This window comes from Equus asinus, chromosome 16, assembly GCF_041296235.1.
Source record: "Equus asinus isolate D_3611 breed Donkey chromosome 16, EquAss-T2T_v2, whole genome shotgun sequence".
Taxonomy (NCBI): domain Eukaryota; kingdom Metazoa; phylum Chordata; class Mammalia; order Perissodactyla; family Equidae; genus Equus; species Equus asinus.
Window position 1 is genome coordinate 29,908,714 of NC_091805.1, and position 18,658 is coordinate 29,927,371.

At 37.5% G+C, this 18,658-nt stretch overlaps 1 protein-coding gene across 4 annotated transcripts in view; it reads left to right on the forward strand.

The window, feature by feature from the left end:
• ABCD3 (ATP binding cassette subfamily D member 3) overlaps positions 1-17,367 on the forward strand; it is a 75,352-nt gene extending 57,985 nt beyond the window's left edge. For all 4 annotated transcript variants that reach the window (XM_014836344.3, XM_070486869.1, XM_070486870.1 and 1 more), the window contains 7 exons: positions 3,527-3,604; positions 3,710-3,775; positions 3,873-3,962; positions 4,420-4,539; positions 10,418-10,522; positions 13,859-13,915; positions 15,911-17,367. In XM_014836344.3, the coding sequence (XP_014691830.1) occupies positions 3,527-3,604; positions 3,710-3,775; positions 3,873-3,962; positions 4,420-4,539; positions 10,418-10,522; positions 13,859-13,915; positions 15,911-15,988 (594 nt within the window). In that variant the 3' untranslated portion in view covers positions 15,989-17,367. The remainder of the gene's footprint in view (positions 1-3,526; positions 3,605-3,709; positions 3,776-3,872; positions 3,963-4,419; positions 4,540-10,417; positions 10,523-13,858; positions 13,916-15,910) is intronic.
• Positions 17,368-18,658: the final 1,291 nt, after the last annotated feature.

An 18,658-nucleotide genomic window follows, 5' to 3' on the forward strand; every position in this document is an offset into this window, starting at 1 on the left:
ATGGTTCTTGTTTTGTTTTCCCCTCCACTGGGAGCTGTGTCTTTGATTTCTGTCCTCCTGGTCTACTGTAATGAATTTCTCTTCTGTCTCTTTCTGACTTAAGGTATTTTAAATTAGACTTGGCTCTTTCTCCTTTATTTTATTTCTTACGTTTTTCTTAACATAGCCTTCCTTTATTCAGTAAACATCCCTTGGTTCTTTGTAACCTCTGATTAATTTCTACCCATCTGGCTCACTTGAAAATAAGGATTCCTTTCTCTTGGAAAGAGGCATAATAAAATAGACTTGGCCACTAAAAATAAATGTATCCTACTTAATGACTACTTTATCTTTTCGGTTACATAATAGCCAAGTAATGTGAGCTTCTTTGGAAAACGAGATTTTATACCTTATTCTTTTATGAACTCCCCCAGCACAGGCGTATTTATCTATCTATAGACTGAACACCGGAAGAGATAACAACTTGTAGGTTGTCATGTGGGCATTAAAATAGTACTTTATAGCTTATTCAGATTTTTACCTTTTTAGTAAGACATGTTTATAGTGTTGAAAGAAGCCTACAAATCTTCATAAACAGCATACTTTTATATAATCTCTTAAGGCATATTTATCTGTAGGATTTTTGATGATTTATTATGGTAAATTCATATGAAGTAGGATTTATCAATAAATGTTGTTTCTGGGGGAATATTTTAATTGGTAAAAATATGGTGGTTCAAGGCATTCATTGCCCCATTAAACCAATCCAGGAGCCTCAGTAGTACAGTGTTATTAAGAACTTAATTTTTATTGGAAGTTACCCTTGTCTTTTAGGCTTAATTCAACACAGGGGGAAAAAAACATTTTTATAAGTCTTAAATATAGAAAAATTATCACTGGCTCACCATGCCTAATGTCATAATTGCAAGTTTTGTCCAACATTAGCAAAAGCCCTGGAGTAAATAAAAGTTAATGCTGAATCTAAGATATTTGAGTGTAAGAGAGTACCTAGGAATGTCCGTAAGTCTAGTTGTTATTTTTACACATTATTATAAACTTGGTTTTTGGGTTTCCTGGCTTATTGCAACAAATAATGTGCAGAAATATTGGATACCAGTGAAAACTGCCATAATCAGTTAAGGACAGAAAAAAATGTATGTGGCTGTCATTACTCCAAGCATAGTAGTAGGGAACCATTTAATTAACAGCTTTCTGAACTTTAGGAGCCCTTAAGGACATCACTATTATAGTAGAGTAAAACTATTATATGTAATAACCTTGCATTATCAGGAATACTCATTATATTCAATTTTACAGGAAAAGGAAATAGGTGATTGCTTTGAAAGAAGTCCATCAAAATGATTCTTTAAAATAACTTTTCAGAAAAAGACACAGTTCATTCATCTGGCAAAGTCATTCAGAATAGCGTATTCTCTAACACTGATATGCATAAGATGTATTTTATTGTAGATAACTATGTGGAAGGCTAGAAATTCTCAACATTTTTTTCGAAGCTCATTCCTCTTTTTATTGTAAAACATAACCTAAAATTTACCCTTTCAACCATTAAATTTTTTTTATTGTGGTGAAATATACATAACAAAAATTTATCCTTTTAACTATTTTTAGTGTACAATTCAGTGACGTTAAGTACATTTACAGTGTTGTACAACTGTCACCACTAACCGTCTCCAGAACTTTTTCATTTCAACAAACAGAAACTCTGTATCCATTAAACTATAACTTCTCATTCCCCCCTCCCCCAGCCCCTGCTAACCTCTGTTCTCCTTTCTGTCTCTATGACTGTGAGTATTCTAGTTACCTCATATAAGTGGAATCATACAATATTCATCCTTTTGTGTCTGGCTTATTTCACTTAACATAATCTTTTCAGGATTCATCCATGTGATAGCGATTATCATAATCTCATTCCTTTTTAAAGCTGAATAATATTCCATTGTATGTGTATGCCACATTTTGTGTATTCATTCATCCTCTTGTTTCGCTTCCACCTGTTGGCTGTTGTGAGTAATGCTGATGGCTCTCCATTTCATCAGAACAAAAGCCAGAGTCCTTTTAGGAGCTTACAGTGCCCTTGGGGTTTGCCTGCCACTACCCTATCCCCATCTCTTAGCCCTCTGAGCTCATTTCCTACTACTCTTCCTTCCTACTCATTTTTCTCCAGCCAAATCAGCCTCTTTTTTGTTTTTTGAATAGGACGGGTACATTCTTGCTTCATTGCCTTTGCCCCAGCTTTTTGTGGGTAAGAGTTGAGGCGGGAACAAGGCTCCTCCAGATAAACTTCTAATTCACACCATCTTTCAAAGTTTTGTCCAGTTGTCATTTTCAATGAGGCCTGGCCTGACCGCCTTAGAAATGCAGCCTCCTCCACCCACTCCCAAGTTTCCTTACCCTGCTCTAGTTTTTCTCCATAGCACTTATTTCCTAACGTGCTATTTAATTTACTCATTTATTATGCATATTTTTTATTGTATGTCTCTCTCACCACAATGTAAACAGGTAAGGGCAGGGTTTGGATTTTTTTGTTTTGGGGTTTTTTTTTGTCTCTTTTGTTCATTAATGTATTCCATTGCCTAGAACAGAGCCTGACTTTGAGCGTTCAGTAAATATTCATTGAATTAAATAACAGGAACCTAAGGCTCAGCAGTTTAAAAGCTTTGTGAAAGGCCGGTTCTACAGCTGGGGTAACACATCTCTGTCGTCTTCCTTCCTACTTGGATTCATTGCTGTGTAATATTGTGAGCTATAATTGTAACCCGGGTTTTCTGATTCTTCATGGGGTTAACACTTATTTAAGACCATAAGCTTAGAACTTACTCACTCTACGTTTTCTCATTTAACTTTACGTTGTTGCAGAGCAGTTGTGTGGCACTTGTAAATATTTCTAATGCATATATACCTTGATCCAACACTTCTAATTCCTTCACTCCAGTTTCTTCTATAAAGACATTTCTCTCTAGTGTATAAATTTGCTCACTCACTCAGAGGTTCATTGTAATATTATCTAAAGGAGCAAAACAAAATGCCACTGACCCCAATATTCAACAAAAAGGGAGTATTTAAATAAGTTATGGTGTATCCTTACTATGGAATACACTGCAGGCATTAAAAAAAAGGAATCTGAATATACTGACCAGGAAGAATATTTCTGATAGATTGTTAAATAATAACAAATGTAGAACATATATAGTACAATTCCATTTTTTGACAAAAAGACTGTACACATATTTATTGTTTTCAGGAATTCTCCACTTTTACGCTTTAGCTGTTTGTATTCTGATTGAGATTAAGTTGATGATATCAATCAATAATGATTTTTAAATTACAAAAAAGGTAACTGAGTAGAATTTGAAAGTAAACAAAAGTAAAAGCTCCCTTCAATCATACCCTCCACTGCTTCTACCTGATAATCACATTTATAGACAAAATAGAAAGTTTATCATTAGCAAAGATCTGACTTCAAGAAAGTGTTTATTGAGTATATGTTCACTCTATGTGATTAATTCAGAGACTGGTTTTCTTTCAGGTTCAGTCTGGGGCCAACGTTCTAATTTGTGGTCCAAATGGCTGTGGGAAGAGTTCACTTTTCCGTGTTCTTGGTGAAGTAAGTGCAAATAAGCCTCAAAATTTTGCCCTCTTATTTTGCTGTGTAATCTACCACATAGTGAAATTTACAACTGCTCCTCCCCTCCCCCGCTGCCTTTTACAGTTATGGCCTCTTTTTGGAGGATGTCTAACTAAGCCTGAGAGAGGAAAGTTATTTTATGTTCCTCAGGTAAGACTTTGAGTTATTTTGTAATCTTTGATTTAAAGATCTTTCTATTTATTTTCTAAGAATTCACTTCTAGTAATTTTTGCTGTACCACTACTAGAGACCTTATATGACCCTTGGAACACTTCGAGACCAGGTGATATATCCAGATGGAAGAGAAGATCAGAAAAGGAAGGGGATATCCGACCTTGTAAGGACCTACTGAAATACTCTGTTTCAGATTCTTTATCTTAATCAGATAAGTGCTTTAAGTGCCAGGTAGTTTATCCTAACCTGTAAAGCCGTCCAAAGCCTTGTCCTTAATTATAGCTTTCCAAGATGAAGTAGTATGTTAACCACTTTGCTTAACTGTGACTTGTTGAGTGTTTGACCTTGTCTTCTATTGTTTGTTTTCTCATTGCCCTCATCCTTTAATTATGTACAATAGTTTTGTTCTCTTTAAGCTACTGGATATATTTTGTCAAAGTTAGTATAGATAGAACGTAAAGGGTTCAGGTCTACCTTTGTGCCACATTCTTTTGTGAAATGAGCCTTTTTAAGTGATGTTGGCAATAGAATTATAGTGATTCTAGTTTAAAATATAAAGCAAGAGAGAGAATGTTGGTTTATAGTAAGCTTGATTTCATCTGTAATCGTTTTGTTGAAAGGTACTGAAGGAATACCTAGATAATGTCCAGTTGGGTCACATCCTGGAACGTGAAGGAGGCTGGGACAGTGTTCAGGATTGGATGGATGTTCTCAGTGGGGGAGAAAAACAAAGAATGGCGGTAAGTATACTCTGAAGACGTTGCACAGCAATGAGACCAGTTGTATAAAGCCGCTCTTAGAGTCCAGCATTTTTGACTCAACTTGATTAATCAAGGCACACAGGTGTATTTCAGTCTTTTTATTCAGCAGTTGTTGTAGTATGGATTATTTTAAATGATAATAAAAGTGCTTAAAAATGTATAACTTGCATGTAAGTTTGGAATTTGAAAAATTCACAGATTTTCCTGTGAATGGAAAAGCTGCAGATCCAATTATGTACCATTAATACTTTTTTCTAAAACTTAGGGAAACTTTGTAGCATGGTGATCCTGGGATATGTGGTATTCCTGGCTGGGTTACAAGATCTCTCCAGTATGTTTTCCCTATAGACGTTTCTTTCTCTTACTCAGATTGTTCTCTCTGAAGTAGCTAAAGGTATTAGAGATGATCAACTCTAATGTTATTATCATTTTATTCTTTACTCTGTTCTTGCTCTTTCCTTCTGCCATTATATGTATCCTTTAGGGCTCAGTGTCTACTACCTGAAGTTATTTAGAATTTTAAAATTTTCCTAGTGTAAAGAAGCATTTGAAAGGAACTATTTTAATTTTATGATTGACTAAAGTTATCCCTAATCAAACATGACTACTAAATACTACATATTAAGAGTGATACTCTGTTAAGAGGGATAATTTTCAAAGAGTCATTTTTTAGCTATGCATACCATAGTTTGAGCAGATGCAGAGGAATTTTTCTTTCCAGAGTCTTAACCTGGTGGAAATTAGAGAAAACTGTAGCCGAGGAAAGACAGCAAAGGAAATGACTGTTTGCAACATTGCTTAGTCATTATGTTCAAGTTATATTCTGCCTTTTTATTGCCTCCTTTTCCCTGATTTTGCATGTTGGTTTTTCCCCCAAATCATACCCGTTCTATATGAACTTAATAGCAACCTAATATTGTGATTTGTCTGGCTAGTGCTGTGAAATGAGATTAATCTGGTGTTAAGAATGCATAATAAACAAAAGAGATGTGTCAGCCATACTCAAAATAGAATTTGGGCTGAGCAAGTGACAATTTGAAGTGATTGGGCATTTCTGGAGTCAATTTAGGAGATGACTATAGAAATAACTGCAAGTCAGGAGAACAGATTTAAATTCCTATACTATGACTCAAAGAAAATGGGAGGAAAAGTCAAGATTCACAAATGGGCACAAAGGAAACTCAGAAAGAAAAATAAATGTGCTTGTCTAAGGAATCCTGTGTGTGTGGTATAAAGGTACAGAGGGCACAGTTTTTATTTAAGATAAGAAATTCAAGGATGTGCCTAGAGAACTGAGAGGATATCTTGGAAGAATAAGGGAGCAGGGGAAGGAATCCTGTAAAACCAGATGAACTGTGCTAGAGTCGTTTGGGAACTGGAGGAAGCTCACCCAGGACGCTGCTGTGTACCGAGCCACTGACAGGCCGGTGTTTGGGGAATTGAGTGTGAAGGTTAAAAGAGAGCATGCTGTTTTGCTACTTTCAGAGGATTCAAGGGGAGAGAGAGAAGCCTCATGCAACAAAAATAACAACATCAGTGAAGTTGAGTGAAGAGTATGCGTGTGTTCATTTACTGTTCTTTCAGTTTTTTGTAAGATTGAAAATTTTCAAAGTAAAAAGTTGAGGGAAGAGAAGACATTTTCATAAATTATGAAAGTTTATAAATTATAAAGGACAGACTTGAAAGGTTTATCCACCTAAAACAGTGAATCCGTAAGAGTGAAGGTTAGTGTAAAACACATGAACCAAAGGAACTTGTGGGTAAGGAGAGTCAGGATTTGAATTGAGGGAATGGAATAATACTACTGAGTAAAGGGAGGTCTGGTGAACACAGTTCTAAAAGCATAAGTGCTGGGAGATAAGATGATTATTCCGTTGTTTTAACAGTGAAAAACTTAATTATGATTTCCACAGAGTTCAGTATCAGGTCAGAATCTACTCTGTGCGAGGTGCTGAGCTAGGTGCCTGCCCTTATGATCCACTTAGGAGTACCAGACATTCTCAGCTAACTGTAGACAAGGCAGCCTTCAGGGACAGCTACTAAGAAGGTGCACTGGGGTAATGATGAGGGAAAGATTGGTTTGAATGGCAGATCCCATTTAATTAAACTCGGAACAGCCCTGTGAGGTAAGGTACAGACCAGGAAAAGACGTGGAGAGCCTGAGCAGCTTACTAATGCCACAGCTGCTGAGATTCAAGGGCAGGTGGACTGACAGCAGAACTCCTGCTCTTGACCAGTGCATTGAACAGCCGTCAGTGTGCAGGTGTGCTGTCTATCCAGTTCTTCTCTCATTGTGCTTGGAAGTCTCAAGGGATGTTTCCCTCCATCGCACCCATTTGGGCCCAGGCATCATCACTCAGGGTTGCCCCACCTATTGTCATCAGTTGGGATGTCTTCTTTCTCTGACCGACGGTTATCTTTCCCACTCCACTATTCTTGTTTAGTAATAGGTTTTCTTATTTTGAATTATGAGAAAGAATGTATCCTAGAAAAGTTGGAATATTTATAAAAGTATAAAGAAGGACCAAAACCCCCTTACCAGAGATAGCGTTGTCATAAAATTTTGAGGTTTTTAAAATTCATTTTTGTAATTCTTTTTCTTTTACCTAATTGGTGGCTATCCCCCTTCTTCAAACTCACTGAGATCTCTTGAATGTTCACCCCTCCCTTCCTGACAGTTGATCAGTCCCCTTCTGGCTCTGCCTTCTTTCCTGTGCAGTACAGACTTAATCTTCGAGGGCCTGCTTGGGGCCTAGTACGCAGGAGGTCTTTCTTAAAGGAATGAGCCATGGTCCCTTCCCTTTAACTTTCTTTTCCGCTGTTTGTTTCCTCATGTAACCTATACCCCAAGCCAAGAGCAGTTTTTCACCTTGGCATTTCTGTACATAGGCTTCTGAGCACAGCTGGAAAAATCAGAATGCTGTGGGTTGATGCCACCCTACTTTCTTGGTTTCCAGTCTTCAGGGGCTCACAGCATGGCTTGGCAATCATTTTACTTATTTTTGCCCCTCTCTCTCATTTTTCATGATAATCATTTAAAAACTACCAAACTCAGGCTTTCCATCCCATCACCTACTCCACACTCTCAGCAGAATAACTCACCTCCTACTTCTTAAAGAAAAAAACAGAAGCTGTTATTTCAGTTACATGACAGCTAATTTTTATTGCGTGTTTAATAGATGATAGGCAATATGCTGAGCGCTTTACAGGGGTTATCTCTTTAATTCTGACAACAGTCCTGTGAGATAAGAAGTGTGAATGCCCTGTTTTACAGAGGAAATTGAACCGTAGTGCAGTTAAGTAGCTTGCCAACCGAAGACAGCTAGTAATATTTAAAGCTAGTGGTGCGGGATAGGGGGTGGCTTTCCAACTCAGGCAGCAGTGTAACTGCAGTGTTCACATACCTCCTCGCTGTGCAGTCTTCTCGTAGTGTGGTATCAAGTAGCAGCATAGTGGGAGAGAGAGCCATGACGAGAAAATTCCCATATAATGTGGTAAGTGTGGTGGTGAAGGTAGGCAAAAGGTTCTATGGGAGACGCGGAGGAATGCCTTCAGGTATCCACGCCTCTGACTGACTTTGCGCTGGGCTGTCCTTACCTCCCTATGTCCACTATCTGTGGAGGATATGGCATCCTTCCTCTTGAGAGAGGCTAAATGTCTCCATCTGTGGTTTTGGACCATCTCTCCTCTGACTTTATCACATCCCCTTCCTTCAGTTACACACACACACCTCTGTTTAATCTCTTCTAGTCCTTCTCTTTCAGAAAGACATTTTCCGGTCTCTCTGATCTAAAAGCAAACTCTGCCTTAACCAAAGGTCCCCTATAGTGTGTACCTTTCATTCTCCATACAGCTAGCTTCGTGATAGTCTATACTTGCTGCTTCTCCTTCCTCACCTTATACAAAGTTATAAACCTCAAGAAAGCTGTTTATATGTTTGTCATTTGTTTATCAAATATTTGAATGTTTCCTATAGTCAAGTGTTGGGTGCACAGTAGTGATTAAAATGGAGTCTGCTTATTGTGAATGTTGTAGCCTAGGGAGGTAAACAAAGGAACAGACAACAAACAGTTCACGATATATGCAGTGCTGCAGGGGTGTTACAGAGGGACCCACCTGGATTGAGGGGGAGGTCAGGGCAGGTTTGTGTGAGGAGCTTATGTTAAGAGAAATTTGAAAGATGCAGGAAGTAGAGTAAGGCGTTTATGCTAAGCCTCGAAGACCTGACACACCTTGTGTCCCGGTAATTGAGAGGAGGCAATGTTGGCTAGAGTGCTGAGGTTAGAGAGTGAGTAGGAACGAATAAGATTCTACAGGTGAGAAGTCTGATGTTTATTCTAAGTGAAATGGGAAGTTATTGAAGGGTTGTAAGCTGAAGAGTGAAGTTCTCTGATTTATATTTCTGAAAGATCCTCTCCAGTTACATGGAGAATGGATTGGAGAGGAGCAAAAGAGGAAGTAGGAAGCTGCTTGTCATCATCCAGGCAGGAAATGATTGTGTTCTGGGCTCAGGGCATGATTGTGGAGGTGGGGAAAGGGAGTGGACTGTAAAGTCCACAGGACTCATTTGAATGGACTAAAAATGAGGGGATAGGGGTGAAAGGGAGGAGAAGGGAAAGATCGTGAAGACTCATGGCTTTCTAGCTTGAGCAGCTGTTTGATAGCGTCATTTTCTGAAATATTTAAGATTGGGGAGAAATGGATGAATGGATTTTAAGGGGAAAAATCTAGAAAATCTGTTTGAGTTTTAGATTTTCAAAGTCTGAAAGTCCCGTGAGTTACACAGGTAGAAAGATCAAATAGGAATTTTTATATATCGTTGTGGAAATTAGAAGAGAAGTATAGGCAAGAGATATATATTGGGAGTTTGCAAATGTAAATATTTGAAATGGTGAGATTTGATGAGGTCACTCAGAGAGATACAATATAGGAAAAAGAGAAGAGGGCCTAGGAATTAGCCCTGAGGAACCCCAACATTTGGTGGTCAACTGGAAGAGAAAATGCTGGAAAAGGAACTGAGAAAGCAGCCTAAGAAGTGGGAGGAAACTTAAGATCATGGTTTCACTGCCACTTTCTCAAGAAGGAGGGAGTGGTCATCTGAGTTGAGTGTTGCAGAGAAGATGAATTGGGTAAGGCTGGAAGAGTGTCCATGTTGGTCTTGTGACATGGAAATCATTGTTAGGGAGAGATGACAAATTGGAATATCTGTTAGACAAAGGATCAAAATAAAGAATTCCCAGAAAATGTAAGACGTATGGAAAATAAACATGAGAAAATGTGTAGCAGTCCTGCTAAGCAAAGAAATGTAAGTTATAACAATCTTGATGTTAATTTTTACTTGTCAAATTAGCAAAGGCTTTAAAAAATGAGCACACCCGGCATTGACCACAGGGATATAAAACAGGTGCACCCAGAAATTATTGGTGGGAATATTAATTGGCAACTTAATATTAATTGTCATTACTTAGTAATAGAATGTTTTAAAATATACACATTTTTGCCCCTGAGCTATCTATAGTCTGAATGCTAAAATTTGATTAAAATATGTGCCCTTTAATCTTGTTTAAGGACTTTCTTTAGTGTTAGTTTAAAACTCAACTTCATCTCATATCAGTCTTAAAACTTTGTTTTACTCTTAACAATATTTCTCATGCTACATTTTACCCTTTGTTCAGGAAGACAGTAAAAACAATTAGGTTTATTTATATTGTTTCTATTTCTGGGAAGTAGATTTTTTGAGTTAGAATAGTTTTCATACTTGCTTTATAAGGCTAAATGCATATTTAATTTAAAGTAAATCTATTTTAGCTTATTAATTTCTTCATGTGGTCACCCAGTATTTCTTTTTATGGTTCAGATGGCAAGATTGTTTTATCATAAACCCCAGTTTGCCATTTTGGATGAGTGCACAAGTGCAGTTAGTGTGGACGTGGAAGGCTACATTTACAGCCATTGCCGAAAGGTAAGTGGGACAGAGTCTCAGTTGAGGGTCCATGTCCCCCTTCCTCATTTGCTTTGTGTCCAACCAAAGAGAATATTCTAAGATATTAAAGGATGATATCTCACTTTAATAAAAATTTTAAACTGATAATTAATAGATAGGAGTAAAAGAAAGAGTTGTAAATGAATTCTGTATATAATTCTCTTTGGCCATGTCTTAGATATGAAACAAATAATATATTTAAATTTATTTCCGTTTTACCTCATTGCCTATACTCAGAGTTAATAAATTGATATTTTCTTAATTTATACCATTAACTTTACCTAATAAGGAAGATTAGCCCTGAGCGAATATCTGTTGCCACCTTCCTCTTTTTTTTGCTTGAAGAAGATTAGCCCTGAGCTAACATCCATGTCAGTCTTCCTCCACTTTATCTGTGGGTGGCCGCCGCAGCATGGCTGATGAGTGGTGTAGGTATGCACCTGGGATCCAAACCCCAGAACCCTGGCCACTGAAGCAGAGTCTGCCAAACTTAACCACTATGCCATGGGGCCAGCCCCTCATTTGTTTTTCTAATCAAGAAAACTCAACAATAATCATTTGGCAATTTTAATTTATCCATTTTTTTCTCTCACCCAGGCAATATTTTACCAAAGCTGCTTTTAGTAGTCTTTTTCTGAGGCTGTCTTCCTTGGTTCCATTCTTTAAGTAATTATTCAGTAGTCTCAGTTATTTTTTTTTCTGTGAGGAATTATCACCACCATCTCTACTCTTGTTGAATTTTGAGAACAAGATAAGTATATCCTAACTGTTTTACAGTTTTAAGTAAGTAAATGAAGTACAGGAATCTTCAGCATTTTGTGAGTGTCCTTTGGGAGTTTACAGTAAATAGAAAAGGTCATGTTGCCTATATACAGTATGGATTCCTGCTCCTCACAGTGTGGTCACGGATCAGCAGCATCAGCATCAGCTGGGAGTGTGTTAGAAATGCAGGATTTCAGGCCCTACTAAATCAGAGTCTGCATTTTAACAGAATTCCCAGGGGATTCAGATGACGTTCAAGTTTGAGAAGCATTGGCATAATGATGAAAGAATAAATTTGCTACGTTCATTTTTGTAGGAAGATTTGAACTACTGGTGTTATTTCTTTAGTAGTTTGCTTTCTATCCTTGAGTCAGTTTTGATCATTTGTAATTCTTAGTGCATTTGTCCATAGAGATTCTCAGAGTTCTGGCTATCGGAGGTGTTTGTGAAGTTCTCTCACATACACTGTGGGGTCCCTGTTTGATCAGGCGTTTGGAGGCTCCTCGCTGGTAATTTGACCATGCAGTCTCCTCTTGGATCTCGCTACAGCCTGTAAATCTCCTGTAAAGCATAGAGTCCATTTGAAAGAAGAAAATTCTTATGGGGCCCCCCAGTTGATAAATTAAATTATATTACTATAATAGCACTGGAATATGTATAAACTGTAATGAGGAATGAACTCCTTAAACTTAGATCTCATTTACAACTCTAAAACCAATATAAATTTATAAATTAAGTACAGACAAAACACTATTTCAAAGTTGCATCATCAAAGAGACCTATGACACTCTTTTGCTGAAAGTAAACCACTGGCTTGGGATTTTAATTATGGAAAAATATAATCCAAGGTCCAAATCTTACATTTTGTATTTTGCTTATGTATTTTGACGTAAGTAATTCTGTTATAAAGAATGCCTTCATTAGGTCGAAATCTCCTCCAATTATTGTAGAATCATTAAAAGAGAAATAATATATGAAGTAAGCTTTCAAAAATCAGATAAGGGCTGTACCATTGAAATATATGTTTTATTAACAACTAATAATATACTTATTTTGTCATGCAATTACTAACCAATTTGAGAACATTTCCACATGGCAGCCAAACTTACGACACATTAGAAGTTTTAAGTGATATCATAAGTTATCACTTGGTACCAGAAGTATAAACACAAACTTGGGCACTGAAATCTCATGGTAGGAAGGATTCAGACTGTACTTAGGCTAATTTTTTTTAAATTATCAAAATGAAAATAAAATTTAGAACTCATGATGGAAATTTCCTGGATACCCTAGCATGTATCTGTCAGCCTCGAGAGATTCATTTTGAGAAACAGTGATCTAGAGCAGGGTTTCTCAGTCTTGTCACTGTTGACGTCTTGGGCTGGACAATTCTTAGTTGCAGAGGGCTGTCCTCTGCATTGTGGGATGTTTGGCAGCATCTCTGACCTCTGCCCCTTCAGTGCCAGTAGCACTCTGAGTTGTGACCATCAAAAATGTCTCCAGGGGCTGGCCCAGTGGCGTAGTGGTTAAGTTCACACGCTCTGCTTAGTCAGCCTGGGATTCACAGGTTTGGATCCTGGGTGCAGACCTACACACTGCTTATCAAGCCATGCTGTGGCAGGCGTCCCACATATAAAATAGAGGAAGATGGACACAGATGTTAGCTCAGCGTCAGTCTTCCTCAGTAGAAAAAAAAAAAAGAAGTGTCTCCAGATGTTGCCAAATGTCCAAGGGATGAAATCACCACCCCCCCCACCCCCAGTTGAGAACCCCTGATCCAGAGCAACTAGAGTTATTATCAATTAGTATTTTTTTTTCAATCTGAAGTACCCATCTATAAACACTTATTCACAATCTAAAACCAGTAAGCTTTTAAAATAGAAAGATTTTTCGTTCATTTGTTAGCAGACTCGCTGGGTAGCTGTACCTGGCCTGAACTAACAAAGGATCTTTAAAGTCATTGATTTGTCTCACTTAGTGTCAATGTCCATACGTGTTGCTGCAGAAACGTTCATGTGTTTAATTACAGAATTTTACCCCAGCACCCCTGGGAGTGGTAAATACTACTTTTCCAAAATCTGAATTCCAAAGCACATTCCAAAGCCAGGTTTCCAGTAAAGGATTATAACCCTGTGTTTGAAAAACAGATTGACTGTAGACAGTGCTATGTTGACTTAATTTTCCTGATTTTTGACCTTTTGCTATTTCTACCATCCTTATACTCTTTTCATATAATTTTCACAGTAAAATAGAAGATGTGCTAGGCTATGTATTTTCTGCCCCAAACAAAATAATACACTTTATGCTAGTACCTGTTAGTTTTGCTTTGTTTTTTTCTTAAAGACTTATTGATACCTTTTAGTCTTTATTATGTGATTGATGGCCTGTCCTTTTCATTACCTTGAACACGGCATCAGGTATAATATTTTCTCTTTGACATTGATTTTTAACAATAGCTACAAAGACAGTCATCTTAACAGCTTAAAATAGATAGACTGGTTTAATTTGCGGCTCTGCGTTAATTCACATAAACCGTACTCATTTCTCTGTTAGGTCGGCATCACCCTCTTCACTGTGTCCCACAGAAAGTCTCTTTGGAAGCACCATGAGGTTTGTATTTCTTACATTGAATGGTACAGTGAAAGTTTATTTTATTTAAATATGTGAATTGAGGTGATTATGGTTCTTCGTGTATATTCCCCTATAAATATATGCTTTAAGGCAAAAAGGTGATTCTATTTCAGTTTTATAAAAATAAAGTAGGATTTTCTTAAATATTATTGTAGTTGTTTTGAAAGCTATAATATATATAAACAATCCCTAGTTATATATGAGAGATATTAGAGAACCAATTAGTGATTCTCTAGTTTTATAAATGACAATTGAATAATAATTAACTAAAATTTGCATAGTCTTATCAGAACCGTGGCTAGGTAAACTTTTTCTTATCATCCAATATTGACAGATAGGGGAAAGAGGCTTAAAAAGGATTAGGTGGCAAAAAGTTTAGGGACCTTTTCAGTGGAGGTCAGGACTGCGAGGGGAAACTGAACAGTGTCAGCTGCGTTTCTCCTTGCGCGGTAACAGCGTAGCATTCACTCACTGGGCCCTGCGGTTTGCAGAGACGTGGCTGTGAGGCTTGACCCGGCCCGGGTGTTGTCTTCACTCCGGCGTTCCTGCAGTGTCATGCTCGGCTAGTCTTTTCAACTCTTAACGTTAAATGAGCAAACCCGAAAAGTAAGCCCAGCGTAATTCCTTTTTGTTTTCTTTCCCCTTCCCTCTTTTCTTCCTTCCGTTTTTTTCCCCTAAGTGGTAGAGAAATTTTGGATAAAAGAAAGGATTTGAGAAAAATTGGAACAATGGTGAGGGCATTGTGTCCCATAAAGTACACACCTGATTGAACCTGATTGTGCATCTTTTTTGCCAAGTCCTGGGCTAAGTGTCACAGGGGATCCAGGATACTGTCTTTACCCTCAAGAAACTTACAGTTTAAATGATAGTGTACAAGTGATAATATGAAGAACGTGGGATTTGAAGTCAGTAAAGCTGGGTTCCAGTACCACTGTTCCCAGCCTCAGTTCCTTCCTTTGTATAGTAACAATTATTGATCCTTCCTTGCCCACCTGTCTCAGATTACCGTGAGGATCAAAGATGGCCTGATGAGAGTGCATAGTAAAGTGTAAGGATGTTCTGTATAGCTGTGTGACTTTTAAAGAGTTTTTATTGTCTTATGGCATATTATAATTTGTCTGTTTCTCATGAATTGGATGAGAAATTGCGTAACTAGAAATCAAAGCAGTTTAAAATACATCCAAGCCTTAGTGTTTGTCAGAAGTTTACGAGCATTCCAGCCATGGGACAGCGAGAGGACTCGCTTCTTACCTCTCTCCCCTTCGGGCAGTGTAGGCAGAGCAAGATAACCATCAGGCCAGTGAGGTGAAGGAGGGGGTCACAGGAAGAACTGCAGGGACAGAGGCCAGAATAGCTAAGAAGTAACAGTGTAGAAGACGGAAAAACCAAAGTCTCTCTAAATAAATCACCGCTAAATGAAACAGAGGCTTCCTAACTACTGTCCTAAGTGCCGTCACGGGACGGGATAAATCCGCACACTACATAGCTCTTGTCCTCCAGTGCTAAATCAAAATCCAGACAGACAAAAAGCCTTAAGTTAGAGGTTCCGAGCTGATCTGGGAAACCAGCTAAAGGAAATATGTTCAAGGCCGCCCTGTTGACAGGCTTCCGCTTCGCGCAGTTCTACCTGCTGGTACATCAGCCTTGGTGGCGGAGTCCTAGAAGCATTCTCATTTGTAGAATGCACAGAGATTTGGTTTCTTTAAAATGATGAGGAAGGCTCATATGTTAGTTCTCATAAAGGGAAGTACTCTGTCCACTCTAAGCAGTTATATTGTGACTTTTTAAAAAGAGCAGACTTCTTCATTTAGTTTTACCTTGGAGAACTGTATGCATTTCTGAGTATAAACTTTTGAAGGTTTTAGTGACTTAAAATAATTATTTCTGATCATTTTCTTGTATAAAAACTTCTACATAAATTCCTTACAAAAAGGAAATTCTCTTATTTGTTTTTTCCCCACTTCTTTCCCATAGTACTACCTGCATATGGACGGCAGAGGGAATTATGAATTCAAACAGATAACAGAAGATACGGTTGAGTTTGGCTCTTAGGATCGGAGAACTGGACCCTCTTCAATGAAATAATGACGGAGTACACTTAGGAATACATTGTAAAATAAAGTTAGCTTGTTTTTTTTAAACAAAGCAACAAATGAACTAGATATAAAATAATTGAGAACAAGTTGTTAAAACATTTAATATTACATAGAATATTGCTAATTGTGTATATGTTGTTTAATTATTAATATGTACTAAGAATGTCCTTATTCTTGTGGTTAAAAACCTGCCTAAATTAACTTGGGCTTAAATCAGTGTAACCTGATTCATCCTGGGATGTTAACCATTTGAAGTCAGCTAATTTGACTTTTATGGCTCTATCTTTTCCTTCAGTGAAGAACCCTATTTAAAACTAGGGTCATCACTTGTCCTGTTCTAACGACATAGTCTTGAATTTCATTTTCTTTCATCCCATGATAGTGGGAAACAAACGAATCATAGTGTATTATCAAGATGTACAACATAATTGCATAATAGCATTTATTACACAGTGACAGATTTCTTTAGCTGCCACAGTTATACTCATTCCTTGTATATGTCTTGGGGTACGTTTGACTCCAGTAAAGCCATTTGAATTTTCTTTGGCTAACTAATAAATGTGCCCCACTCAATCTGCAGTATTGATTTGTTCCGAGGGTTCTTTGTGGTGATGTCACAAAAGTGTATGTGCTGTCTTGCTTATAAGGGGTGCTTACTACGTTTCACACCTGATCTCTCCAGTGATTGGGGTGTTAAAACAGAGTCCTCACATGTCAAGTCAAGGTCTTACAAGATTGTTAGATTTTTAAAGAATTGGTTGGATTTCTGTATGTCAGAAGCCCATTCATTGGAAGTGTGGTGGTTACATGGTGTTGAACTCCTGATGAGCCATAGAATGCACTACATGAGTAATGCACTGAGTATGCAATGTTAGCACTATCTTTGACCATGATCTCATGTTTAAAAAATATGTTCTAAAGTTATTATGCACATAATAATTATGTTTCCTAGGCACTGGTTTGTCTCTGTGAATCTTTTTTATATTTGGGTTATTATGTTGAACTATCCTAAGAGAAATCGATTTCATCTCACCAAACCACCATTAATGACTATTATTTGCACAGGGAGAACTGAAACTGAATTATCAATGTTAGATATGAAATCAGTTTTGTCAAACTGGGGTTCAGAAAGGGGCATTTTATATTGTAGTTTCTGCATAAGCGGTTTTGTTTTTTTGCAGAATTAACTGTAAGAATCACTGGCTGCCAAAGTAAAACTTGGTGTACTGATTCCACAATACGTAACATTCAATTTTTACCACTTCCTTTTAGCAAACTTGTATACTTACTTATTTTCTGTTCAGATTAAAAAAAAAAATCAGATATCCTATACAATCTTTGCTTGTTCCTTTTATTTTGGTATCTAAATACTGGGTAGTTCATACCTAGTTCGTACAGACCTGACTTGAAAAACAGAAAACTAAACATTCAGAAAGCCCTTTGAGCACCCAGAGTCTCTTTTTTAAAAATTTTTGTCAAATGTAGCTTTAACAGAATGAATTTCTCTTTTAGAAAAGCCGGACAAAACCTTCAGTGTACCTCGCAAATGCTACCAAATAGCCAGAGACTTTAAAAGATATCATCAGTCCTGGGAAAGATTTAATGGCGGGAAAGTTGGAGATTGTCATATTCTCAGATTTCTGAAAGTGTCCTAACCTGAGTTACCCTCACCCTGCTAATAGAAGTCTGCTGGCTGCCTCCCGACTGTTTCTATAATGGATTCTTGCCATCAAAAAAACAATTTTGGTTTCTATTCTTTACTTTTTCTTCCTTTTTTAATTTAACAAATATTAAAGTGCCTCAGCATTTGAAGAGTGGAGGAAGATCTCTCTCCTGGAGATTCACAGTGTATATTAACAAAATGATTGTTGTGAGAAGGCCTACAATAAAGAAATCCAGTGTTTCCAAAACTTCATTGACCATGGAACGTCTTTTTCCACATAGTTACTATTCGTATCCTCCATAGACTGCACTAGGAAACGGCAGTTTAATCTGAAGAAAAAGCTAAAGGATAAGAACTTTTCATCCATGAGCAGCAGACTCCAAACCAAGTTTATCACTCTGTGTTGTAATACCAAACTTTACACTCTATATAAAGAGAAAATAGGGATTTAAGCAACCAGGGTTGTTTGCAATGCATTAATAGGATACAACCTATCTAGGCTTTGCTTCTGTCGTGGAGGCAAAATTTTACCTCTACCCTCTTAGGGTTTTTGGCTGGGTCTGAGAATTAAGTGGACGTAAGACAGATTAATAGGAGAAAAGCATACAAGTTTAAGTTTTATGTGACACGGAAGCACTCATGAGGAATGAAGACCCAAAAAAGTGGCAAAACCTAAAGGCTTTTATACTAGGTTGAACAAAGAGAGGCAGTTGTAGAAAAGTGAACTACATGGAAAGGCTAAAGGAAGCTAAGAATTATTTTTAATAAGGTTTGTTTGTATAGAATTCTCTGAGTTGCAACATCCTGTCCTTGATGATAAGAATGTTACTTCTAGGCTAGGGAGGATGTCTCCCATATGAGACTTTCATCTCTTGTTTCCAGGAAGAAAAATTGGGAGACTCAGGACCCTTCTTGCACTTGCTGTTTAAGTCCCGTTAGCTCAAAATAATCCCTGTGCCAAAG